At 60.4% G+C, this 24845-nt stretch overlaps 3 protein-coding genes across 8 annotated transcripts in view; 2 read left to right on the top strand and 1 right to left on the bottom strand.

The window, feature by feature from the left end:
- The window catches only part of MGRN1 (mahogunin ring finger 1), a 54383-nt gene extending 42291 nt beyond the window's left edge, over nt 1-12092 (top strand). Inside the window, 9 exon segments of the mRNA XM_081255844.1 lie at nt 105-214; nt 2582-2647; nt 4094-4320; nt 4882-4981; nt 5318-5363; nt 6763-6861; nt 10515-10573; nt 10575-10610; nt 10612-12092. Coding sequence (XP_081111970.1) covers nt 105-214; nt 2582-2647; nt 4094-4320; nt 4882-4981; nt 5318-5363; nt 6763-6861; nt 10515-10573; nt 10575-10610; nt 10612-10773 — 905 coding nt within the window. The 3' untranslated portion in view covers nt 10774-12092.
- Nucleotides 12093-14723: 2631 nt separating this feature from the next.
- Nucleotides 14724-17508, top strand: NUDT16L1 (nudix hydrolase 16 like 1). Of its 3 annotated transcripts, none has more exons than XM_081257020.1 (4): nt 14732-14989; nt 15070-15330; nt 16067-16289; nt 17221-17508. In XM_081257020.1, exons 1-3 carry the CDS (start codon nt 14837-14839, stop codon nt 16286-16288), a joined length of 636 nt encoding a protein of 211 aa, XP_081113146.1. In that variant the 5' UTR covers nt 14732-14836; the 3' UTR covers nt 16289; nt 17221-17508. The 3 variants fall into 3 exon arrangements, with proteins under 3 accessions (XP_081113147.1, XP_081113146.1, XP_081113145.1); XM_081257019.1 differs by having other exon boundaries at nt 14736-14989; nt 17216-17508; XM_081257021.1 differs by lacking the exon at nt 17221-17508 and having other exon boundaries at nt 14724-14989; nt 15070-15401; nt 16067-16283.
- A 220-nt stretch (nt 17509-17728) lies between these two features.
- ANKS3 (ankyrin repeat and sterile alpha motif domain containing 3) overlaps nt 17729-24845 on the bottom strand; it is a 29756-nt gene continuing 22639 nt past the window's right edge. The window contains exons 8-17 of one of the 4 annotated variants that reach the window (XM_081257017.1): nt 23696-23833; nt 23077-23186; nt 22633-22800; nt 20407-20531; nt 19834-19975; nt 19295-19467; nt 18904-18989; nt 18373-18456; nt 18177-18267; nt 17729-18102 (exon numbers count right to left, since the gene is read on the bottom strand). In XM_081257017.1, coding sequence (XP_081113143.1) covers nt 18188-18267; nt 18373-18456; nt 18904-18989; nt 19295-19467; nt 19834-19975; nt 20407-20531; nt 22633-22800; nt 23077-23186; nt 23696-23833 — 1106 coding nt within the window. In that variant the 3' untranslated portion in view covers nt 17729-18102; nt 18177-18187. Of the gene's footprint in view, nt 18103-18176; nt 18457-18903; nt 18990-19294; nt 19468-19833; nt 19976-20406; nt 20532-22632; nt 22801-23076; nt 23187-23695; nt 23834-24845 lie in introns of all 4 variants that reach the window. The other 3 variants (XM_081257018.1, XM_081257015.1, XM_081257016.1) reach the window with 3 other exon arrangements.

The raw sequence follows: 24845 nt of genomic DNA, 5'->3' as shown, positions 1-24845 counted from the left end.
TCCTGGGATTGCTGCGAGGTGGGTGGGTGGTCAGTTTCCCTGAAACTTGGAGGGTCTCAGTGGTGCTGCCCCTTGCCTGACATGACCCTGTCCTTCCGCCACAGCTTTCCGGGCCCTTCTGCAGATCCGGGCAGTGAGGAAGAAGCCAGGAGCCCTGTCCCCCATCTCCTTCAGCCCCGTTTTGGCCCAGAGCATGGACCACGATGAACATTCTGTAAGTGCCTCTTCCTTCCTGCATTGGAGGGTGTGGGGGTGGAGAGAGGAGGGGCCTGGAGGAAGCCCCTGCCTACTGTGCAGGGCCTGCCTCCATGTTAGGACAGCGCCTGGCTCCTGGTGGGGCTGGTCTGGTGGGAGCCAGTAGGTCAGGAAGCCCTGGAGGTGTGGCCAGGAGGAGGCTGCCCAGGCTCTGCCCTCAGGGCGGTGCCAGGCCAGGACCCAGACTGTCTGGCCAGCACCCCTGCCTGCCAGCTTTCTGGGCCTCTGGCTCACTTGCCTGGTCCCGACGGGCAGCTTTGAAGATGCATGGGTGATCCAGGCTGGGCCCAGTGAGCTCTGGCTGCTGGATGGCATGGCTTTTGCCAATAGCAAGAGCCTGAGATGCAGGTGACCCTTCGCTGAGTCTGAAGGGTCGTGGTGTTGTCACCTCTGCTCCACCAAGGTGACCTTGAGAGAAAGGTGGGCAGAAACAGAGATGGGGAGGGAGAGACACAGAAATGCAGAGACATGGAGAGACAGATATGGAGAGAGAGAGAGAGACAGATGGGGATGAGGTTCAGAAGGGAGATGCTGAGAGATGGGCAGACAGGGAGACACAGAAAGAGACGTGGAGAGACACACAGACAGGGTGGGGTTTAGGGAGTCGCTGAGGTGGGCAGGTGGGGGCAGAAGGACCGAGGACGGACGGGGGTAGGCCCGGCGCCCGGCTCCCGGCTCCCAGCTGGCTTTGAGCACTGTCGGCCAGTGAGCCTATTTTCCTGGCTCTCGATTGAGGTTGTTTGGATCCAGTGATTCTTAGAGGCCCTGCCAGCTCTCTAAAAAGGAAAAACAGGGCTTCCCTGGTGGCGCAGTGGTTAAGAATCCGCCTGCCAATGCAGGGGACATGGGTTCGAGCCCTGGTCTGGGAAGATCCCACATGCTGCGGAGCAACTAAGCCCGTGCGCCACAACTACTGAGCCTGCACTCTAGAGCCCGCGAGCCACAACTACTGAGCCCATGTGCCACAACTCCTAAAGCCCGGGCGCCTAGAGCCCATGCTCTGCAACAAGAGAAGCCACCACCATGAGAAGCCCACGCATTGTAACGAAGAGCCCCCGCTCACCGCAACTAGAGAAAGCCCACACACAGCAACGAAGACCCAACGCAGCCAAAAATAAATAAATAAAATTTATTTTAAAAAAAATTAAAAAGGAAAAAGAGCCAAAGCCCTCTGGATTGGCATACCCACAGAGGGCGCCTGCCCCAGGCCAGCAGGTGTGATGTGTTCAGCCCAGCATTTCTGAAAATTGGGCCAATATTTAAAAGTCTAGGAATTTTCCTTAAGGCTCAGATATCTGGCTTCTCTTTCAAAATCTGAAGGCGTAGTCTCACTGCTGGATCAGGAGCAAGGCTGCCCCTCGGGTTGGGGTGCCCGTCATCCCGCTTCTCCCGGGCCAGCCACGCTGTTTAGCCTGTGGGGCCCGTAGGCATCAGGGCTTCCAGCTCTGAAACCAGGCCCTCAGCCATTTAACAGTGGACTTGTGTTCAGAGCAGCGAGTACTTTCTCCAGCACCATGTTTTTGGTGGAGAGAAGAACAGTACTGAGTTGTTGCTGCCCCCGAGAAAGGAGCTTTGCTATTCCACGGAGGGTGGGCTCAGGTGGTGGGTTTTTATTGTCGCCTCTCCGGGTTTCTGCCCTGGCATCTGAGGGTCAGGCAGGATCCTCCCATGTTTATCCGTCTTGTCCTGAGAGCCGAAGTGCCTCCCACAGTGCAGGGCAGCCTGGGGCTTGGATGGTAATCTCGCACTCCAGAGGGCCACCGCCTTCCTCTCTGGAGGTTACAGTCCCAATTAAGTGGCCCTTGTTCTCTGCCACATTCCCTGCACGAGCAATTTCCACGTAGTACTAGAGTCCAAATTGGGCGTTTCCTCCAGTGAGTCTGTTAAGATCGCTGCAGAGTGGGGGTCATCGGGGGCTTTAGCCCCACCTTTAGGAGTTAGACTTGGTGATGAGTCAATGAGGCTGTGCTGGGACCTCCGGGTCCCTTCCCTGTGCCCAGCCGGGCCCGCTTGTGGGGAGCGCTTGGCCACTGTCAACACCTGCCCTGGCCAGGACCTGCTGCTCAGGGTGACCCAGACCATGAGTGGCCGCTGCGGACGGGGATGGGCTCTTCCAGAGCTGCAAGGATGTGCAGGCGCAGCCAACCCAGGCCCAAGGCAGAACCCATGCTCGGCCAGGTCCCCACGATTTACATGCACGTAGAGTTGGCGAAGCGCTGGCTCATGGCACACCTGGAGACCAGCAGACCAGGGAGACCCCAGCCAGCCAGCTCCAGCGCCGCATGGGGGGTGGCAGCGGTAAACTCTATGGTTTTTATCTTGACAGTGTCCCTTTAAAAAATCAAAGTCGCACCCTGCCTCACTGGCCAGCAAGAAACCTAAAAGGGAAACAGTAAGTGTGTTTGGCCCTGTGGCTACGTCTTTGCCCTGTGCCCTGATTATTGCACCGGTGACAAGAATGGGAAGTCACTTTCACCCCAGGCTAACGTGTTCTGTTCATTTAATCTGTCAAATCCACTCTCCCCAGTCCCGGCGTCCCTGCCCAGGAAGGGAGTTTTGTGGAACAAGCAAAGCTCAAGGTCTGTCGGCAGAAAGCCCCGGGCACCCCTTCTTGCCAGCTCTGCTTCTACCCATGGTCTCCTGATGCCGTTTCCCTTTTTTTTCTTGCTGGCAGTGGAATGACGGAGGCGGAACTAAGGCTGCCGCTCTTGTTGCAAACGTCCCTCGTGCTTGCTCGCCCTGCATCCCTGCTCTGCGGGCCAACACTTGTATTTCTCACGTTTTTCCTGCATCTCAGGGAGCAGGCTGGGGGCAGACAGCATGTGGCGGCTGGGCCAGGCCTCTGCCGGGGGCCTCCGCTGAGCCTCGGGCCCCTTCGGAAAATGGTAGAGGGTTGAGGTCACTGAGGGTCAGCCTAGACAGAGAGGTTTTCTCCCTGTTTCGAGGGGCAAGGGGTGGCTTGGGACAAATGCAGGCACCGTGGTCGCAGGGAACCCAGGAGGTGCTCGCTGAGGACAGAGAGCACCACCTGGCTCCTCTGCCTCCCCCGGTCCCTAGGGTCACTGTGTCACCTCCCTGAAGGGCAGCTCCCTCTCTTCTCACAGGTCAGCCGGGCAGGCAGGAGTCCCATGTAGAGAGCGTTCCCTTCACCTTGTTCACGAGAGTGAGGGCAGGCGGCTGCCCAACCCCCCGGCTTGGGAGGCCTAACATCTCCCTTTGCCTTTAACCCTAAAGTGAGACTCAGCCTATTGATTGGATCTACTCCCAGAGAGGGTGAGACTGGTCCTGAGGAGGGGCCTGTTAGGCTCCCCGGAGCCCACATCAGCCCTGCAGTTGCTCGTCCGGCCCACAGAGGGTCTCTAGGCTGGGCCCCTGTGTCGGGCAGGTCCTCCTGGCCTAGGCCACACGCTCCCACCGGCTTCTCCCGCCTCTGCCATGGCTTTGCTCCCCTCCTGCCCCTGCCCCCTCCTCTCACTAACACCTCTCTCACTCTCTATGCCCACCAGGCAGGAGCAGAAGGCCAGGTAGGGGCTGGCCAAGGCCCTCTCTTCCTCCATCCTGGGCACCGAGTGGGCCACTTGGGTGTCCCGGGCTGCGGCTGCAGCTGATGGCCGAGGGCGCCCTGGGCAGGGGTGTCCGATGCTGCTCTGGAGTTCTTGGCGCCCCTCTGAGGGAGGGGGATGTGAGCCTCTGGAAGGTGGGCAGGAGATGGTCAGAGAGCAGGCTCTGGGGAGCAGACCATCCCTGGGGCGCCAGGCCGGCGTCTGGGGCTTTGTGGCCATGGGCAGTGGGCAGGGCGCCTGGCTGGCCCGTCCCTCACCTGCTCCTGTCCTTGCAGAGCTCCGACAGCATCCCGCCTGGCTACGAGCCCATCTCCCTGCTCGAGGCGCTCAACGGCCTTCGGGCTGCCTCCCCAGCCATCCCCTCGGCCCCGCTTTATGAAGAGATCACCTATTCGGGCGTCTCAGACGGCCTGTCCCAGGCGAGTTGTCCACTTGCTGGGATCGATCGGATCATGGAAAGCAGCCTCCAGAAGGGCAAGCTGAGGAGCAGATCCCCCGACAGGTGGGGCCGCCGCCGGCAGCCCCCTGGGGAAGGTGTGCGGGACCCTCCAGGTGCACCTCATCCACCTTGTTTGTGCCCCACGAGCCAGCCCTGGCCTTGCTCGGTGATTACAGGATCGTCATCACTGATGTAAGGGACTTACGAGGGCCACATGCCCAGGGGCCGGGCAAGGGTCAGTCCTGGTCCTTTGGACACTTGGAGGTGCCAGCGAGCAGCCCTGCTGTGTTTAGTCTTTGCTCAGATGTGTGCTGCTTTTCTAGAAAAGTATAAAGAAGGCACAGGTTCTATAAAACTCCCATGGCCCCTGCGCCTTATACGTGTGACAAAACAACTCCAAAGATACAAAAGGACACATGGGTCTCTCCTGCTGTTGCTCAGCCCTCCCTCCAAGCCTATACCATCGCGGTTCCCCCCTTCCCTGCACACAGCGCCATGTGCAGGCTGCAGGTGGAGGGCCACCCACTCCCCAGGCCTAGCTCAAGTTTGCTGGCCCAGCTGGGGCATTGGCTTGGGTGGGGTTGGCGTTGCTCATCCTCTGTCCTCCGCCCACTCTGTCCCCAGCACCCTGCGGTCCCCGTCGTCCCCCATCAATGAAGAGGATGACTCGGAGGCCCCGCCCCCGCCGAGCGGGGCAGGGGTGGCGCTGAGCAGCTCCCCCGAGGTGAGGCCCCTGCCCGCCCTCCTCAGGCGTGCCATTGCCATTTGTCCTTCCGACCCCACTGCCTGCCTCTTGGCTTCCCAGATCCCAGGCTCCACCACTCCCTCGCTCATCGACCTTGGCTGCTGTGACTTCCCCCAGCCTCCGTTTACTCATCTGTCGGGTGGGCGCTGTTGGGTGGAGTCCAGCAGCGAGGGCCGTAGGAGGAGCTGTGTGTGACACACCCAAAGGCGCTGCCTGTCCTGGACCCGACTCACCCTGTGTCCTCCCCGGCCACCTGCAGCCTGGTGCCCAGCTGTCAGCACGAGGGTCCAGGCATGTTTTTCCTTTGTTTCCTAGAGCTTCATAACAGAGGAGGTTGACGAGACTTCATCACTAAAGCAAGGTGAGCCCTCTCCTCCCTGAGGCCCTGGTGCTCCCTGCCCGGCAGGAAGCGGGGCCTCCAAGTCTCTTCCGGAGGTTTCTCCAAGCTGTGTTAGTTGCCCTCCTGGGACCACACACTTTGGTTCCTACACGGCCTCATGGAGGACAGCCCTGGGCCGCTCCTGCTTTTCCCTCCCTATCCGTCCATTTAGTGGCAGCCCCTTTTCTTCCCAACTGGATCATTCTGCCCATGGTCAGTGCTCCATGCTCCTGGGCTTGGGCTGTGCCCCTCCCTCCAGGGCAGGGTCCCACCGGGGTCTCTGGGCCTTGCCCGGGTCTGGGGTAGCCGATGGCCGGTGGGTGCGCAGCTCAGCCAGGCCCTTCCCCGGCGTGTTCCCTGTGTAAGGGGCCTGGTGCCCCTCCTGAGCAGAGGGTTTAGCACTTGGCAGCCCCCTGGGGTCCAGTCCCAGCCGCCGCTGCCAGCACCGGCTGTGAGTGGGGAGGTGACAAGAGGTGATAAGACGCCTCCCAAACTTCCTCTGCCGCCTGGGAAGACGCTGTTCCTCTGCAGTCCTGGTCATTCCTCCCCGTGTCAGACAGATGAGGAGACTGAGGCTCAGGGTTGGTGTCGGGGGAGGCCCAAGGCCCTTTAGTTGAGAATGACAGAGCCAGGGGGTGGCCAAAATGTGGTCAAGGCCCCCAGAGCAACCTGCAGCCACCCTGGCGCTGTGACCCGTTCCCTGCGGGGTGGCCCCTGGCCATTGCTGCCCTGGGTGACCCGTGTCTGCCTGCAGGCCGCTGGGCAGGGCCTTAGGCCTGGGCATGGAGCCAGGGTTAAGGTGTCCCCAGGAGCATGGTGTTGTCACTTCCTGCCCGGCGTGCAGGGCCGGGTCCCTCTGCCCCTCAGGCCTAAGCTTCCCCGCCTTCCATGGCTGTGGCTCCTTCCCACCTGCACATAGCATGTGCCAGGACTGGGCACCCTCCGGAGGCCCTGTCACAGGATCCAGGTCCCTCTTCTGCCTGAGGGGACACACCCACAAGCACAGTGCAGGTCCCGGGCTGAGAACTGATGTGTGAGAGAGAGGACACCCCCCTGTTCCCCCACATGTGAGCTCCCTGCTGCAGGCCTGGGGGTCAGAGGGCTGAGCACCCACCTGCCTGTCCAGGAAGATAGGAGACAGTCAGGTCTATTACCACTCCATGTTGTCTTTTAAATGTGGGTATGTGATGTTTTTATAATAAAAACAAAATAAAGCCCCATGCTGGTGGGTAGGAGAAAAGGAAAGAGAAAGAAAATAGACGTCTATCTCTGGGTCCCGGGAGAGCAGAGGGGGAGTCAAGGGTGGGGTCTGGGCCCCAGGGTGGGGTCTGGGGTCCCAGACTCCTGCCTGCCGGTCCCCAACCTGCCCCTTCCTCTGCAGGGAGCCGAGTGCCGTCTATCGAGAACGTCCTGCAGGACGGCAGCCCCGAGCACTGCAGCCGAGGCCAGCCCAGCGCAGCTGCAGACATCTACCTGCCAGGTAACGGCACTCGGCCGGTGGCGCTAGGAGCCTGCCAGGCCTGGGGGAAGCCCACTTCCCCGTCCCTGGCTCTGAGCCCACGCTCCTTCCGTTGACCCCCAAAGCACGGCCAGGCCCAGATTACACAGTCACCCTGCAGCCCCTGGTTCTTTTGGGCAGAGCCTGTGCCTGAGGCCCCTTTTTATCCCAGAGCCAGCTCAGCCTCGGGAAGGCAGAAAAGGCTTCTTGTTTAAGGCCAGGTGGGCAAATCTGGTCCCACAGCCACTGCTATCTTCCTTCATCCCTGGGCTGTGCTGGGTGCCCCAGCAGCTGGGCCTCTGCCCAGGCAGCTGAAGATGGAAACCTCCCCGCCGGCCGCAGGCCTGGCGAGGGCCAACAGGCTCCACCGCTGGCCTGGGGCTCACAGGCTCTCTGGTCCCGGGTGAAGCAGCACGTCCAGGCCAGGGCAGGGGACACAGGCTGGGGCACTAGGTGCCAGCGAGGCCCAAGGCCAGCAGGAAGGGGTCTTGCTTCTCCTCCCACCCCTTCCCAGGCCCCCACCTAGGGCCCTGTGGCCTTAGCTCTGCTCTCTGCTCCTCTGGGTCAAGATCCTCAGGTTCAAGTCCTAGGCTCCAAAGACGGGACGGGAGTTGGGGTCTCTCAGACACTTGTGCCCAGGCCTGCTGGGACACCACCTGAGGTTTCCGGAATCAAGATAAAAAGCCACGTTGTCCTCAGAGCCTGGCTGCTTCCTCGTGCCTGGGAAGCCCCTTCTCCTCGCCCCTACCTGTCCCGGGAGCCACCACTGCCTGGTCCCCTGGCCTGGGCACTGGGGGAACTGTGATGTGCTTTGGTCTGGAAGGGCCTCTTATCCCTGGGCTTTTGGACGAGCAGCGGCCTGTGCAGACAGAGGGTGTGGTTAGAGGACAGCGGGTCCCCAGGTGTGAGGAAGGAGGGCACTAGTTGGTTCGTTGACACACACGGGCCTACCCAAAGGAACCCCTGGGTGAAAGCTGTGCCTAGGACCTTAGAGTAACACAGGATTCTAGAGGACTTAGTATATCATGAGGATGAAAACGTGGTTGGGGGCTGAGGGGCGGTCAGGAGAGGGACTCAGCTTCCTAGAGCCCTGAGTGAGTCCTGACCCTGCAGGCGGCCCCTGGGTGTGGGTGAGGGCACCCTGAGTGCACGCAGCCTCTGCAGTGCCACCCCTCACTTCCCACGCCTTGAGTGGCCCACGGAGTGTCTAGGAGCTCAGGACAGGCCACAGCCGGCTGGCCCAGCCCACGGGTGAGAGCGGGACCTCTGGCTCTCTGGACCCCCCAGCGCATGTCTCGGGCCTTCTTTAGGTCCACACTGGGGGTGGAGGCAGTCGGCTTTGGAGGTGGTAGAGGAGAGGCCACAGAGGCCAAAAAGCTGTGGCTGTGGGGCCTGACCGGACAGCAGGGTGGGGCTGGTTCTCGATGCCAGAGCAGAGAGGAGGCTGCATGCACGTGGGTGTCCTGTACCCGCTCCTCACAAGCATGGCTGCTTGTACCTGTGGGGCAGGCAGGGGGCCTCGTGGACACGCACACCTCTGAGTCGTCCACTCCCACGCCGCTTCCTCTGTTCTCTGCGGGCTTTTTCGCTTAGCAGAGACCCTGCACATCTTCCACATCAGTGTATGTGTTTAAGAATGCGACCACGCACACATGCAGGGATCTCCATTCTTTTTAACAGCACCGCGTTCTCTGGCTGGATGGAGCATGATTCAGTGAATCTTAGTGTATCCCGTAGACAGGAAGAAAGGAGATGGGGGCAAATCCATAAAATGGAGAAATCCTAGATGTCCGGCATCCCAGCAGCCCTGCGGGGTGGGGGCCCTTCCTGGGCTCCGCTGTGCCCAGCCCCCAGCCCCTCCCCGGCTACCTGCATCCTTCCCTGGGCTGGGTTCCTCTTCATTAGCACTGGGCCCAGAGCTGTTTCTCAGGAAGCGTTTTCAGCACGTGTCTCTTTTGTGTCAGCACATCGGTTTGTGTGGCATTTGTTTCCATCATATGCCACCCCCACCCTGGCACCTTGTCCTAAAGCCAGTGCCTCTGCCCTGGAACGTGCCAGTCCCTCTGAGCGCTTTGCTAACCGAGCTTCCGTCTCTCTCCTCCTCTGCGCAGCCCTGGGGCCTGGCTCCTGCTCCGGTGGTTTAGAGAAGTAAGCTGGTACGTGACGCCTTCGCACGTGGGGCGGGGGCTCTGCGGGCGGCCTTGGCAGGGTGCTGGAGAGAGGGCCCCAGCCACCCTCCCTCCCCTGCTCCCGCCGGGGGTTCCTTCCCATTTTCCGGGCTCCTTCCACAGTCGTGTCTTCTCCGGGGCCCTGGATTCAGAATCCAGAGCTCTCCAAACACCAAAGCAGAGGTGCCCCTGAGAGGTGGTCCTGCGGGGTCTGATGCTGGCTTTTGGAACCAGAGGATTTCCCATCTGGACCAGGCAGCCCAGTCAGGCTGTTGCAGCCTTGAGGGTCCCAGGATCAGTGACTCAGCCCTAGCTGAGACCCGTCGCTGACAGCTAGCCTGTCCCCCCACCCACCTCTGGAACCTTCCGGAACACCAACATGCCCTGATGTCAGCCTGTGAGGCGGCTGCGTGGTCTCCCCACCTAACAGGGAGGTGCCCTCTCCCTGGGTGGCCCAAACAGACGTTTTACAGAAGACAGTTCAGCGAGCACCACTGGGAGGGGACGCGCTGGGGCCCGTGCCCCTCCCTCAGGTGACAGCAGCCTCCCTATAGAGAACCTGGCGCCTTCGGTGGCCCAGGGTTTCCAGACGAGTGTGGGTGGGGTCGCACCCCGGGCTGCGTCGGCCTTGCGGGACGCAGCCCTCCTCCCAGTCAGCCGTCCTGGACCCAGGCTGCGGGGTCCCTCCACCCACTGCCTTCCCCCACAGACCTTTCTCGTCTTCCTTGATCATTTCTTGTGACGAATCTTACTCTCTGCTGAAATAGGACCTAACGCTTTTATTCTCATCCGTGGGAGATGTTGAGTGTTGCCACTTAGGTAAAACTTCTGGAAGTAGGAAATGGGTCAGACCCGGCTGCTAGGAACTGTCTTTGTCCTGTGGGCTATGTGGCAGAGCTGGCTTCCCACGTGAAGCCACGGCTCCTAAGAAAACTGTCCCTCACCGAGTCCCCGAAGTCTGTTGCAGGCCGCGGGGGCTCCTGGGTTTGCCATTGAATCCGCCCCGGGGCCCCTTGTGCGGATGGGCACGGCCCTGAGAGGTGTGCAGCTCCCCACGCACCAGCGCCTGGGGCGTCCTGAGCCAGGGACGGATCCCCTCACAGCATCCTGGAGGTGCCATGTGGGGATGGCAGGAACAGCCTCCAAGGAGGGCAGGCAGGGCCTCCTGGGGCCGCTCTGGGCACCCCTCCACCGGGGGTGACCGAGTTCCAGCCAAATCCAGTGGCCTGTCGGAGCCCAGGAAGCACGGAGCGGGCACGGGCGGGGCACCCGGGAGCCGGCAGCCAAGGTGCCCCATTGCCTTCTGTTCCAGGGCGGGGGCTGGGGTCACCGGGCCCTCTGTGTGCTCCGCCGCAGACACATAGTGGGGCAGCTCGTGGGGACCCAGAGCCTGGCGGCGGGCGAAGGGAGCGGTGAGGCGGGGCAGCTCAGCCGAACGTCACCCTCCTCCCTGTTTCCCGCCTGCAGGATGGTCCACCTCCATGGAGACGCCCCGCAGCCTCCACGCCGCCGGGCCCCCCCGGCCTCCACTTGGTGGCCCCAGTCCTGACCCCGGGGCCGCTGAGCTGACCCCACTCTGAGAGCCTGGCCAGGCTGGCAGCGTGGAGCCCTCAGCTCCCCAGACTTGGCCGAGGGGCTGCCCGGACTCCAGCGTGACCCCTGGCCTCTCCAGTCTGCACGCCCTGTGTGGTCACTGGCTCCGAGGGGCCGTGTGACCCTTGATTGAAGAGCACAGTTGACCTTCCTCTCTGACAACCCCCTTTTTCTATGGTCGATGTATTTATAAATGGTACAGGATGAAGGATGGCGGCTTTCTGTCCTGGGCGCTGAGCTCTGGGGTTCCCCCAAGACGTCCTGTGGGCTGATCACCCACGTGCAGCCTGGTTGGGCCTCACCCAGCCCCCAAGTCCGTAGGGGTCCTGTCGATGCCCGAGAACTCAACAGAGTGCAGTCTTCACAGGAAACGTCACAGGGGCCTTGTGGGAGGAAAGGAAGTGGGGGCCGAGTCTCAGTCAATGAAGGAAACAGTGCCTGTCCCCTCCCCATGTGCGTGTACCCTCCCCCCTCCCTACGTGGCCCTGCAGGACCACCTCCTACAGTTTGCCCCCCCCACCCCGTCCCCGCCCGCGGCTAGGCAGTCAGGCCAAGTCTGGGTCTGGCCATTAACAGCGGTTGTGTCCAGGGGCCCTTCTCTGAGCCCCACACTTCCTCGGAGGCGGCCTAGCCCATGTCGTTGGACCCTCCGGGTGGGGGGCTCCACTCAGCCGGCGTCGCTGCTGCCCACCTGCCCCGGGAGGGCCTGAGCGGCTTCTCCACTCCCTTCTCACCATGTAGATGCCACTTAGCGTTTCTCTTTGATTTGTTCTGTCTGGGACTCCTGTGGTGGGACCTGCCAGGGGATGAGGGTCCCATCTGAGGTGACCTCATCTTTTTTTAAAGATAAACTTTCTGGGTAACAGAAAGGCAGAGGGGACGCTTGGCCTTGGTGCCCCCGGGCGAGAGCTTCCCCCGCAGGACCTTGAGCCCAGTGGGTGGGTCTGCAGCTCCCGGGTGCAGACACTTTCCTGGCAGGCGGGAGAGGGTCCCACTTCCTGAGGAGCTGCCCTGGGAAGGACGGTTCTGGGGCGGCCGGCTGCACAGGCTGAGGCTCTGTTGAGTGGGGCAGTCGGGCGTCGATGACTCCTTTTCCCTCCGGCTGAGCCTGTGAACAGAGGCCACGCTTGGGGCAGCCTGCCCTGGCCCCTTGGCTCCCTGCCTCGCCTCCCCTCCCCTCCCACCCACCATGTGCTCATGGGTGCACGCATGCCGATGCACACACACACGCACACACAGACAGGCAGGGCGGCCGTGTCCCTCTCCTCAGCCCTCTCCTCTCACAGCCAGCACCCCGGCCTCTCGCCATCGATATTGTGCCAGTAACTCTGAAGGACAGGGTGCAGACTGGCCTGTCTTGTACTTGCGTGTGCTACCATTTGATGTACTCTGATTCGCTAGTTTTTGTTCGTTTTTACTGTCTATTTATAGTAATAAAATCATGCAGCAATATCCCACCTGCTCCTTCCTCCGTGCACAGCACTGCAGGACTGAGGCTGTTTCTTGGGAGGCAGGACAGCTGAGTAGCTGGTGGCAGCTCTGAGGCCCTCACAGCAGTGCAGGTGCCAACTTGTGGCTGCAGCCTCTGTTCCCTTATGTATAAGATGTCCACGAACTACAACTTCCAGGAGGGCGTGAGGGCTGCTGTTATTACTCTTTTGGTCATCATCGTGCTGATCGTTGGGTTGGAGAAAAGGAGGAACCCTTGGGACTTGTTCTGCCTCCTGAGCAGGTGGCAGAGCCCGAATCCTCCAGGTGTGCGGGTTGCTTAGGCGAGTTGATTCATCGCACCGCGGTGAACTAAGTGCCTGCTCTGCCAGAAGACAAAATGGGCAAGGCCCCCGGAGCCTGTGTTCTAGTCAGTGAGACACCACACAGGTAATCCAAGTCTTCCCAGGTCTGGTTACTGTTAGGAAGAGAGTCAGCGGTTCATGAGATGGAGTTGATTTAACCTGTGGCTGGGGAGGGCTTCTCTGAGGAGATATTTCAGCTGAGCCCTGAATGCTGCCAAGGAGCTCTCTGCGGAAGAGCACCCCAGGCAGGCGGCCCAGCAAGTGCAAAGGCCCGGAGGCAGGAGTGGACCAAGTGTGTCCAGCAAGTGGCTGAAGCATCAGAGTTGGGGGGGTGGGGTGCAGACACCTTGTGGGGTAGTTTTAGTCAGAGGCTTCTAAGCAAGGGAGCAACTTTCTCCAGCTGTCATGTGGGGAATGGATTGGAGGGGCAGGTTTGGCTGCCAGGATGCTGGAGCCCAGCCAGGGCCCTCTGCTTGGTCTGCGCTCCCCTGCCCAGCGAGCAGCCTCCCCGTAGGGAAAGGCTGGGGCTCCAGAACACCCACTGCAGCACTGCCTGAACTACCACCCACCAGCAGGGCCCTGGCTTCTTTGTAGACACAGTTCCAAGTAGCCTCCTCTGGTCCCCTCTGACTCAGGCAGCCTGTCCCTGCCCCAAGGAAGGCTTGCCACCCTCGGTCGTGCCTGGGTCTGGCATGGTCCCAGTGTGGGAGAAGGGTGTTCAGTGTCACATGGGTTCTTGCATGGGCTGCACTGGATCTCCCTCCACACTGCCCCCAAACCAACCCACCTCCTTTCTTAATGTCTACGGCCTGGAGGTGGGGTCCTCTCTGAATTGGCCCTTCCCCTTGATAATCTCTCCCCTTCAGACACAGTTACCTGCCCTGGAATCTGGCTTCCCCTTGCCAGCTGTGGCTGCCCCACCTGAGCCCTGACTCCTGGCAGAGGGCCATGGTGGGGGAGAGCCTCTCTCTTTGGGTTCTTACTCCCCACATCTGACAGAACACCACCGAGGACCCAACGTGAATGAGTTTCTGGCAGATCCTGCCAACCCTTGCCTGCCCTCTGCCCCTCTCCTTCTCAGCCCCGGTCAGGGCACAGAACTTGCCCTCGGCTGCATGGCTTTCCTGAGGCTGTGCCATGGCACCCATCCTGTGAGCACAGGCTGTGGTGCCTTCCCTCAGCAAATCCATGTCCACGGTGGGAGGAGAATGGAGCTTGGGCCAGCTGGTGGAGCGAGTGGCACCATAGGATCCAGGGGAGCCCCGCTACTGTCCCTCCGATGCTGTTTCTGATGCTTCCGAGCCCTAGCGACTTCCTTCTCCAGTACAGACACCTGGTAAGTAACTCAGGCCCCCTTTTGCTGAAGCTTCACGGTTTTCTGTTATGTACACTGGGTAGGAGGCAGTGGGAATCTTGGGTGGGATCCTGGCTCTCACAACCTGCTGGGTGCCCTCAGGCAAGTCCCATTCATCTGAGCCCCAGGTTCCTCCTTGGAGTAAAGTGGGAGAGACCTTATTTCCTCCAACAGCACCTGGCGTATGGTGTCTGACAGGCAGGGTACTTGGTGCGCTGGGCTGGGAAGCTCCCTGCCCCGGGATTTAAATCACTTCTGCCCCAGCAGGCTGGGCTTAGGGAGCCCCAGAACTCCTCACCATGCACCCAGTTCAGTGCTGGGTGTGGACTCGTACTGTGAGGGCAGTTGGAGCTTTGCCAGACCCTGCTTTCCTGCTCTTCTAGTCAGGCAGACCAGCAGTGACCCTGGATTCCAGTGCTTAGCCGGCAGCAGAACGATGGGGCTGGCGTGCGTGCAGGGGAGGGTTGTGTCCTCTGATCCCAGGGCTCAGCTGAGCCCCTTGGGGGAGGCAGGAGGCGCCCTCGCGCCCAGAAGCTGGAGCCGGCCAGGCCTGGAGCTGGCGGTGGGAAGCCCGCGGGGCGGCGCTCCCAGGCAGGCGCTGGGGAAGGGCCGAGGGCAACGAGATCATTGGGGCTTCTCCTGCCCTCTTCGGGGCGGGTAGTCTAAGCCCTGACTCCGCAAGCACCGCCCCCACCCTGCAAGCGCCGCGCGCCCGAGCATCCAGCGTCCGCGCTCCACTCCTGCGAGCTCGGCTGTCGCGTTGCATCCTGGGCTCTGTGGTTTTCGAGGACCGTTGGCGGGGCCCGCTCGGGGTACGCGGCTATTGGGTAACGGCTGGGGCGCCCGCAGCCGTTCCCTTTGTGCCTGCCCCTTCCGCCCCACAAGGGCGCGTCGGAGAGCTGTGACGGGCTCTGCCCTGGTGCGCGTCAGCGATTGGCGGAGGGGCGGGGCCCAGGGGCGCGGCTGTCCACGGATTGCTCGGGCGCGGCGGGGGCGGGCCCGCGCATGCACGTGAGGGCGGTACCCGGGTCGTGGTGGGTAGTGCCAAGATGTCGGCCGCGGCGGTTCCGGAGCTGAAGCAGATCAGCCGGGTGGAGGCGATGCGTCTGGGGCCGGGCTGGAGCCACTCGTGCCACGCCATGCTGTACGCCGCAAACCCAGGGCAACTCTTCGGCCGCATCCCCATGCGCTTCTCGGTGCTGGTGAGGACGCGGGAGGACGCGGGCGGGCGGGTACGGGACGCCACTCGGACCTGCGCCCGTGACCCGGCGCTCCCTTGCAGATGCAGATGCGCTTCGACGGGCTGCTGGGCTTCCCCGGGGGCTTCGTGGACCGGCGCTTCTGGTCGCTGGAGGACGGACTGAATCGGGTGCTGGGCCTGGGCCTGGGCTGCCTGCGCCTCACGGAGGCCGACTACTTGAGCTCGCACCTGACCGAGGGCCCGCACCGCGTCGTGGCGCACCTGTACGCGCGGCAGCTGACGCTGGAGCAGCTGCATGCTGTGGAGATCAGCGCGGTGCACTCGCGGGATCACGGCCTGGAGGTGGGGGCCGCTGCCCGGGCCCCGCTCCCCGCCCCGGGGTTTGGCTCTGGCCCCGCGGAAGGCACTGATGGGTAACACGTCCCCCTGAGGGTCCCCTGGACAGTTTGGGAGGGTGTCGCTGTCTCCAGCTTCGGGGTGGGGAGAGGGACCAGGGGTCGGGTAGGGTGGGAGGGGGGGCCGGGTCTGGGCCTCCCTCGGGGCTGTGTTCCATCTGCCTTGCTGCCTGCCATTGCCAATCCTGGGAGTGGGGAGTGGGATCAGTGGGAGGATGGGAAGGGGCGGTGCCTGCTCCGGGAGGTGTGAAGCTGCAGAGTAAAAAGAGGATCTTGTAGGTCTGGGTTTATGGGCCGGAATCTCATGGTGTGGGGGATGAAGGCTCTACTTCTGGGTTTTATAGTCTGGAAGACTGGGAGTGGCACTTGGGGTGTTTGGGATTCACCAGGTGAAAGAGGGAGCATGGGGGTGTGGACTGCGGGGCTTCCTGCCAGTGGATGAGGGCTGGGACTTGAGAGTGGGATGTGCATGGGGATGGCCTTGAAACTTGCTTGGGGAAGAGGGGCTGCACCGCACCAAGGGAGCTGGCTGGCTTCTACCTCACCCAACCCTACCCGGGTCTCCCATTATGTCCTTGGCAACCTGGCTGTCCTTCCCGTGGCCTAGCAGCTCACAAGCCCCTCCTGCCAAGGCCATGCCATCCGTGTGGGGACCTGGTCCCAATCCTGGTCTCTCCATGCAGGTGCTGGGGCTCGTGCGCGTCCCACTGTACACCCAGAAGGACCGAGTCGGTGGCTTTCCCAACTTCCTGAGCAACGCTTTCATCAGCACAGCCAAGTACCAACTCCTCTTTGCCCTCAAGGTGCTCAACATGATGCCCGAGGAGAAGCTGGCTGAAGCTTTGGCTGCGGCCACGGAAAAGCAGAAGAAGGCCCTAGAGAAGCTGCTCCCATCTTCCTCCTGAGGTTGCGCCTGTGCCTTGTGTCTGTCGCCCTCCCCCTGGCTCTCTGTACCCATGGGCTGAGGCTGGGCCCTCCAGCCTCAGTGTGGGAGTGTCTTCTAGCATGTTCTGTGCTTGACCCATTCCGACTGTGTGGGGGAGTGGGCACCTCGTCATCTCCACTGCCCAGAGCAGTTACTGGGTGGTGGCCTGGGTGCACCCACTCTAAAACGAGCTCTCTGCGCACGTGTTGTGGGCTGGTGGAGCCCCAGGTGGTGCCTGATGACCTCTGGATAAGTGCACATGCACTTGGACCCTGGAGAAGTTGTTTTGTTCTCGTGGCAGTTTTGTTCTTGTGGAGGCCAACTCTGGGTTGACTCCATCCTGCGTCCTGCCCCGAGCCAGCCCCAGGCTCTGGAGAAACACCAGCCCAGGATAGGAGGTTATGTTGTGAATTTTGGTTGTTAGCTTTATTTGTGGTGAGTTTTCAAAGCAGCTTTACCCCTCTGTCTTGGTCCCTGTCCCTGTGGACAGTCAGGGCCGTGGGGCCCAGGTGTACAGGGAGCTGCTGGAGAAAGGACAGTAAAGTCGTGCCTCTGCCGTTCTGTGTGTTCTTTGGTCCTGGCTACAGGCCTAGGGGTGGACGCAGGAGGGTGTCCCCTTCCCCGCCACCCAGGGACCGGAGGGCAGGGGCCGGGCCTAAGAGCAGGGCTCTGGGTACCATTCAGGTGGAGCTGATGCAGGCCTCCCCTCCCAGGTGGGGGTGCCAGCCACCTCCCCGTGTTGACTGTGGCACTGCCAGCGTGGACTCTCTGGGCCATGGGCCTGGTCTGGTGGTTTCTTCACTGAGACTGACAGTGTGAGGCCCCTCCCTGATCCTGGTGGCTCTGGTGGCGCCTGGGCTGAGCCCACTGCTTCTTCCTTTGAGGGCCTCCCTCTCTCTGTTCCCAGCACAGTCTGCAGGCACCTCCAGGAAACAGTCTGGCAGCACTGGCCAAGCGTGCACAATGATGACAGCAGAGCCACCACGGGACAGGAAGGTCACCACTGGCGGTCTCCTATGGCCCTACGTCTGGAAAGACTCCTCAGCGAAGCTCACAGTTTCCACAGCGCTGGCCTGGTAAGGAAAGCAATGCTCCCGGCCCAGCCTGGGTGTCCCATCTTAGAGCCTCGATGAAGTGGCTGGCACATGTGGGCAAGGACACTCTGCTCTGTAAATAAAACACCTGTACTTGATCCTCTTATTTCTGGGGCCTGCTTCGCTCTCCAGGTAGCTTTGTAGAATAATGGGGGTTCTGATGCAAAGGTGGCCCTAGCTACAGGCAACAGAGGGATGGGGCAGCAGGGATCACCCAGTCGGTCCTGCCCTGAGCATGGTGCTCTGGGCGAGGGCCCTGGCACAGCTTTCCTCTTGCTGTGGTTTATCAGCCAGTACCTCAGGCCGTGGGACCAGAACTGAACCCCTCACCAGCCAATCTTAAACTTTATTTTCCAGCAAATGACATACGCTGCCCAGGCGCCCCGCCCCAGCCCTCACCTGTCTGGGCGAACCTCAGTGTGGCGCCTGTGGTGTGTGGGGACACGCTCTCCCCAAGGCCCTGCCTGCTCTGGGCCCCACTCCTGGGTCTGGACAAGAGACCCTCGTCTTGCCTCAGTGCGGGCCTTGCTGCCCTCGCACCGGCCACAGCCCCGTCCTGTCTGCCAGCTGCTCCTGGGGCCCGATCCTCTCTGGCCCTGGCCACTGCAGCTGCCTGCTCGCTGGCCTCCTGTCCTCCGGGCACGCGGCTTCAGGGTGGATCAGTCACCCCACGTCAGATTCTGAGAAGGGAAAGGGAAGACTGAGGGGGGCGCTCGCTCGGCTGCACAGCTGCCCTGCTCTCGGGGCCGAGGTCCTGGACGGACGGACACTCACCGTCCCCCTGGCTAAGGCTCCCGCCAGTTCTCCTTCCTGTTCAGCACCTGCAGCTTCTCCAGGCTCTGGGTCACTAAGCACAGCACTCGCCCTGAGGATGGGGGCAGACAGTTACTGCTTCGCAGTCTGGAGGGCTCGAGGGCACAGGAATGGATGACCTTGAGGGCTGGTGGGCTGTCCGGCCCCCTGGACTCACCCATCTCCCGGACTCGATCCTCCAGGGCTCCCGACAGCTGAGGGAGGCTCAGCGCCTGCAAGGTGGCCTGCCAGCCTTTGGAGTCTGCAGGGCAGAGAGCTGAGTAGGCCTGGGGTCTGTGCCCACAGACCTGAGCCACTGAGACCAGGGGACGCCCCCCCCAACCTTTGGTGCCATACGTCCCCCTCATTACATCAGAGTGTTCTCCCACTTGTGGAGCAAAGCGCTGACGGCCGGTCAGGGCTCAGCCCCAGGAATGTGTGTGAGGGCCCCTGCCTACTGCTGGGCTATGCCCTGGGGGGCCCAGCCAGGGGCTGCAGAAGTCACGTGAGGTCTTGGACAGTAGAGGCAGCCATGGCCCAAAGGCCACCTGCAGGGACAGTGAGGACATGGGCTTGGGCACGTGAGAGGATCTGGGGTGGGGTGGTGTCAGTGTGATAACTGCACTCAGACAACTGGTAAAACCCAGCCTGGGGAGGCGTCCCTGCCCTCTGGCTACCTGTTCTGTGTCCAGGACACTGCTCTCCTTACCAGCTGTGGGGAGGCCTGGGCCCAGTGTGGCCTCGAGCAGGGATTCATCCTGCTGCACTCGGGCGGACAGCTCAGCTTGACAGGCTCTGCCGGACACGAGAACCAATCGCTGGTGAGGGGAGAGGCCAGGCGAGCGGACACCCTTCTCCCTGAGTGTGAGGCGGGGCTCTTCCCTGTGCACCCTGCCAGCCTGTGCCTGTGCAGCCCGGGCAGAGAAAGACACACACGCGGCCCCTCTGCTGCCTGGTCTGCCCTGCAAGGAGGGACAGCCAGATATTTGGGGTGGCGGTGACTCCAGGAAGCCCTGAAAACGACCCATTCTTGGAAGAATCTGGAGGAAACAGTGACTTGGCCTGGCCCTGGCCCGGGGGCAGCTCAGACACCCACTTACCGCAGCTGGTCCAGGACGAGCGCAGCGTCCCGGGCCAGGGCCCAGGTCTCCTGCAACTGTGCGTGGACGTCCTTGCGGGCGCCGTCCTGTTCCAGGAGGCAGCTCTCCACCACGGCCCGCAGCTCCTGCTCCTGTGACACCAGGCCCCGCATGGCCTCCGCCTCCTCACAGCGCTGCAGCAGGAGAGGCAGCAGGTGCAGCGGGCCGGTTCAGGGGCGGGAAGGACCACTCGGGCGGGGCTCCCCCACCCCAGGTTCCATCTCCGCCGTCAGACTGCCTCCTCTCCTGGCCTGGGGGGACCTGTCTCCACCTTGGAGCCCCCCCGGCCTGGGCCCCTTCCTGCAAGCCCTGCAGTGTGCGCTGCTGACACCCTTTCTCCCCGCTGTGCCCACCTGTGCGCCCCACTGCATCCGAGCCATGATGCTTCCTGGCCTCGCTGTCCTGTCACCCGCCCTGGCTGTTGCTCTCCGCTGATTCTGGGCATCTGTCTCCACGCTGTGTCCTTCTCTGCACATCCCCTGCCCCAGCTCTCTACTTACTTTGTGCAGCTGGATGGCAAGCTCCTGCATCTCAGCTTCAAGCCGGTCAGCGTAGGCCAGCTCCAAGGCATCGCTGGGGGGGCGGGCACTGCTGTGCCAACGGGCGATGGCAGAGGTCATCTTTCTCTTGGGCCCAAACAACCTACAGCAGGGAGTGAGAGGACATGGATCAGCACCTGCTCTACGTGGAGGCTCCGTGGGCCGTCCTTCTACCAAGACTGTCTGCTAGAAAGATCCCAGCTTTGAAGGGGGAGAGTAGCCCCCAGGATCCTGGGACAGAAGACAGAAAGCATCGTAAGGAGTTGCGACCTTCCCACCCTGCCTGGCTGCTGCTTTCACTGGACAGGGAGCTGGGGCTGCTAGGGATGCTCTCAAAGGTGGACAGTGGAAAATGTCAGGGTGCCCTGAGCACAGCAGTGTCCGCTGGGCCAGCTCGGGGCCTCGGGACCCAGGCTGCCTGCACCTGAGCTGGGAGCAGCTGGCCACTGGACAGGGAGGCTCTCCACCCAAATGCTGGGAGCTGCACCTTAGCTGGTTCCTGGGCATTGCAGCCACAGAGGCCCTGGGACTCACGTGATGCCGATTTCCTTCAGGTCGCTCTCAGTGAGGGTCAGAAAGATGCGGAGGTCCACGTCCTGCTCCTCAAACACCTGCAGGTATTTGAGGCAGCCGATCTGCTCCAGCAGCGTGGCAAGGTCCTAGAGGGTGAGGAGCCAGGGCAGGTCAGAGGACAGGCAGGCCACGAAGCCGTGGGGACAGGAAAAGGCCCATGCTGCACACACAGCTGCCTTTCTCCTGCTGAGCACCTGGCCTGTCCTGAGCTCTGCTGACTCCCAAGTTCGGCAGAGAGCCTGGGCTGCCCCCTGTGTGTCCTCAGGCAGGGCAGGCAGGGTGCACACCCTGTGGCAGGTCTGCGGCAGCAGCTCCTCTCGGTCTCTGCTAACCCGGGACTCTTCATTTTTCCTTCACTCTGGGGGACAGTCTTAGCCGGACGTCTCACTGTTGGTTAACATGTCGTCCCATGTCTTCTGGTCCCTGTGGTTTCTGATGAGAAATACGCTGTTAATCGTCTGGAGATCCCCTTGTACGTGCTGAGTCACTTGTCTCTTGCTCCAAGATTCTTTGTTTAGTGACACTCTTGATTGTGATGTGTCCAGGTGTGGCTCTGAATTTAACCAACTTAGAGCTCATTCAGCTTCTTGGACGTGCAGATTCATTTTTTGATCAAATCTGAGATTTGGCTTTTTTTTTTCCACTGAAAACTTTTTTTTTGACCTTTTGGATAGAAATGGGAATTTATTTGCCAGGAAGGATGATCCCATGGGACCAGTGCAGGGCCTCCTCTTTGCTAATTCTGTGTTTGGCCACGATGCAGCCTGCCCTGAACTTCTTGTCTGCGATGCTTAAACCTGGCCTCCCAAGCACCACGTAGAGGTCCAGGCTGTAGGTACCAGTGCCTGGTGTTTGATCCCCAGATAGACGTGTTCTTGGATCCCCAAACCAAAGCTTCCAGTATCTGAGAGATTATTTTTTTCTTAACTTGCATTCTCGCACCTTTAGACGTTTCTCCAGGATTTCTTCTGCCTTGGCCCCATGGACTGTGCAGTGGACGGCAGTCTTTTCATTTCCCCTGATAAGATTTGGCTATTTTAAAACATTTTTTCTACTTTTCCCTCCCTCCTCCCCAGGAACACAATTACATGCACGCTGTTGCACTTGCTGGTGTCTCATAGGTTTCTGTTCATTTTTCCTCATTCTTCTTTATCGGATTGGATAACCTCAAGTGATCTATGTTAAGTCTTCTGGTTCTCTCTTCTGTGTGCTCAAACCTGCTGTTGAGCCCCTCTAGTGAAATTTTCATCTCAGTTATTGTACTTTCAGTTCCAGAATTTCTATTTGGTTCATTTTTATTTCTATCACTTTATTGATATTCCATATTTAGACATGGTTTCCTTTAGCTCTTGGAACATATTCTGTTCTTTTTTTTGTTTCTGTTTTACAAATCCTGTGTCAAGGGCTGACTTTCAGGAGATAGCAGTGACGGAGCTGCTCTGCTACGTAGGAAACCCCGACCCAGAAGCAGGTAGCTTCGCCCCACCGGCTCCTCTGCCAAGCACATACACCAAATCTTGGAACATATTTAAAGAAGCTGATTTAAAGGCTCCAATCGGCATGTGTTTAAGGTATCAAGAGGTCAGCTGCTCACCGAGCCTGGGAACACAGGCGCTGGAGAAAGCTCGCCAGAGGGGCTGCGAGGAGAAACCAGCAAAATCACAGGCTTTTAGTGAAGAGCAGAGCTGTGACTTTAAAAAATGGCAAATACTGACCTCTCTTCCACCTTTGTACCACTTATGCCCACAGAGGGTGGGAGAACACACTAGGCAGTGGCGCTGCTGTTGCACCTATAATCCTGGACAAACTGCTCAGTCAGAGCAGCCACGATGAGAAAGGCAGCAATTAAGTTCTCATTAAGTCCCGACTAAGTGCCACCTTGCCTCTGCTTCCCATGCAGCTTGTCACTGTCACCTGAAAGCAGCTCTGTGATGCTGGCCCTTGTTTCTCCTCCCCAGGCTCAGGGAGGCTGAGCTGAGCATGGAGACCAGGGGAAGAGACGGATACCTCCATGGAAAGGGATGAACAGAAGCCCGGCAACCGGCTCCTCTTGCCATTGGAATCCTCTCAGCCCGAGTAGCTTTCTAGGTTGTGTGGAGAAAACCACCCCACTCTTTTTTCTCAACAGTGCCGGCCCCATGGGAAGTACAAATAAATGACAAATCACAAGAAGCCCCATGGTCTTACCTGGGGTCCTGAGTAGGGGGACCTGTCAGTCTGGGGTATCAATCTTGGGGCACAGGAAGTCCCGGTGCCAGGAGGCCACTGGCTGTCGCTGCTGCTGTAACGATTCTTGGTCTTCACGTAGCTTTTAGTTTGTTTGCGACCCGAGCTCTTCCGCGCATGATCCGAATCCTGTGATGAGAGGTGTGTGTTTAGAGCAACCGCAGGGGCTGGCAGTTGACGTGCTGCATCCAGGCTCCGCTCCCCGCCCCACCGCCAGTGTATGTGGCTTCATCTGCACACTCCCCTCACTATGGGGAAGGTCTGAAACTTCCCGAAACTCCCCCGCCTGCCAGAGACCTCCCCGCTGGCGTTGGCGGCCCCTGTGGCACTGCATGGACATGCGCACCTCAAGTGAACTGCTAGGCAGCCCCCACGACGCCGGGGGCGGGGGGGGGGGAGGGTCACCTCATTGCTCTCCAGGGAGGCCTCGCTGCTGAGTTCCGGGGCCCGGGCCAGGCCCTCACTGCTGCTGCTGCTCCGCGCGGCCCCGAGGTGGGCACAGAAGGCGTGCTCTTCTGACAATGGCGAAGACGAGGACGCCTGACCACAGGCCTCGCCCATGGCGACTCCCCAGAGCCCTGTCCCCGAGCGGCTTCAGCCACAGCGCTCCCCGGCCCCTCCAATTGTTCACTGTTTGCTTCTGCTTCACGCCGACTGCCGGGCCAGGCCCTTCCTCTCTAGGCTCGGCAGGGTTTGTCTGCTCTGTTCACCGATAAATGCAAGCATCTAGCCAGTGCTTGGCACACAGGACACTCGGTAAACAGCTGTGGAATGGACGATGCACATAACATACGAAGACATTTCCTAAGGACTTACCAGTCAAGAGGCTAAGCCTGTCTGTCTGGACTGACTCCCAAATCCTGCTCAGAGACCCTGGGTGAGAAGTCTCCTCACCTGTCCCCACGCCACATTATGACTCTCCTCACAACAGCCAGAACCTTCTCTAACCTTCACCCTCTCCTGCCGGATGGACCCATCACAGGGCCACGGCCCAGCTGGACTGGTGGCGGGGGGGTGTGCGTACCCCGGCTGCTGCTGCTGCTGCTCTCCACATCCCGCTCGTTGATAGGGGAGGTGACGTCCCTGTAGCAGAGGCCCCCCTCTTCCAGGGGGTTCTCATCGCTGCTGTTGAAGGTGACATAGCCCCGTGGAGGCACCTGCTCTGTGGACAGAATGGGGCACGTAAATCCACATGCATGCATAAGGAAGGACGAGTTCTTCCTTCCACAAGCAACCACCTCCTCAGAGGGATCTCGGCGAGGGGAGCCCCGGGACAGCATTCTCTACTCGCCACAGTAACCTGGACAGAGCCGTGCCGTCTGCAGGTGAGGAAACAGGCTCCAAGGGGTTAGTGACCAGCTTGTGCCCAGCAGCGGGTGCACGTGGAGCCAGGCCTGGCAGTGGTGGCTTCTCTATCATGCCAGGCTGTTGCTTTGCCAAGAGGACAAAGTAGGAGATGTTAAGCTGTATTTACAAATTCCTGAGCCAAAGGAAAACTATACTACAAGGTGTTCCCGCAGCTGGAAACATCTACTCTCATACACACACCGGCCTGCATGGCCCCTGCGACTTTCCAGCACAGGGGCCAGTCAACCCCAGTCAAGAAGATCCAGCTGAACAGGAAGGTAAGAGGCCCTGGCTAAACATTAACGGCAGTGACAATTATATAACCTCTGAATGTCTGCCTGCGAGAAAACAAGAAGAGGCAGAACACAAACCAGAGTGTTTAACTCCGCCTTTGCCCCTGCCTCTGCCCCACAGAAAGTACGTGTGTTTGCATGAAAGAGCCTGGCTGGTGGGACTATAGGTAACTTATTTTCTTCTTTATACCTTTCTGAAGTTAGAGATTTTTTACATCAGCACATGCTATTTATCATTCAAAAATGTTTTTTAACTTTTGGCAAAGAGCGTATATGCACTTACAGAAAATTAAACTTTCACACAGCGTAAGAAGAAAAACAGAATCTCCTGAAAGGCCGGAGCTGAGAGGCTGGTGAACACTCCTTCCTATGCCCCCACCACAGCTCAGGCGGGACAGGTGGCCTGGGCTCCTCCAAAGGAATAGACTCTGCCACTCATCCCAGAGCCCCGAGCTCCCAGCTGCCAGACTGGATGCCCGTGTCCTCACCTGCTGCACCAGCTCGCCAGTCAGCCCCCCAGATGCTGGGAGGAGG

This window comes from Mesoplodon bidens (genome assembly GCF_964165515.1).
Source record: "Mesoplodon bidens genome assembly, chromosome: 15".
In the NCBI taxonomy this organism is placed as follows: Eukaryota; Metazoa; Chordata; class Mammalia; order Artiodactyla; family Ziphiidae; genus Mesoplodon; species Mesoplodon bidens.
Note: the sequence above shows the minus strand (reverse complement) of the source record. Positions and strands in the feature narration are given on the sequence as shown.

Excerpts from the sequence above, each read along its gene's own strand:
- NUDT16L1 (XM_081257020.1), top strand. The coding sequence starts at position 14,837 with ATGTCGGCCGCGGCGGTTCCGGAGCTGAAGCAGATCAGCCGGGTGGAG. Across the intron at positions 14,990-15,069 it reads CCATGCGCTTCTCGGTGCTG|ATGCAGATGCGCTTCGACGG; the intron begins GTGAGGACGCGG and ends GCTCCCTTGCAG. Across the intron at positions 15,331-16,066 it reads CGCGGGATCACGGCCTGGAG|GTGCTGGGGCTCGTGCGCGT; the intron begins GTGGGGGCCGCT and ends CTCTCCATGCAG.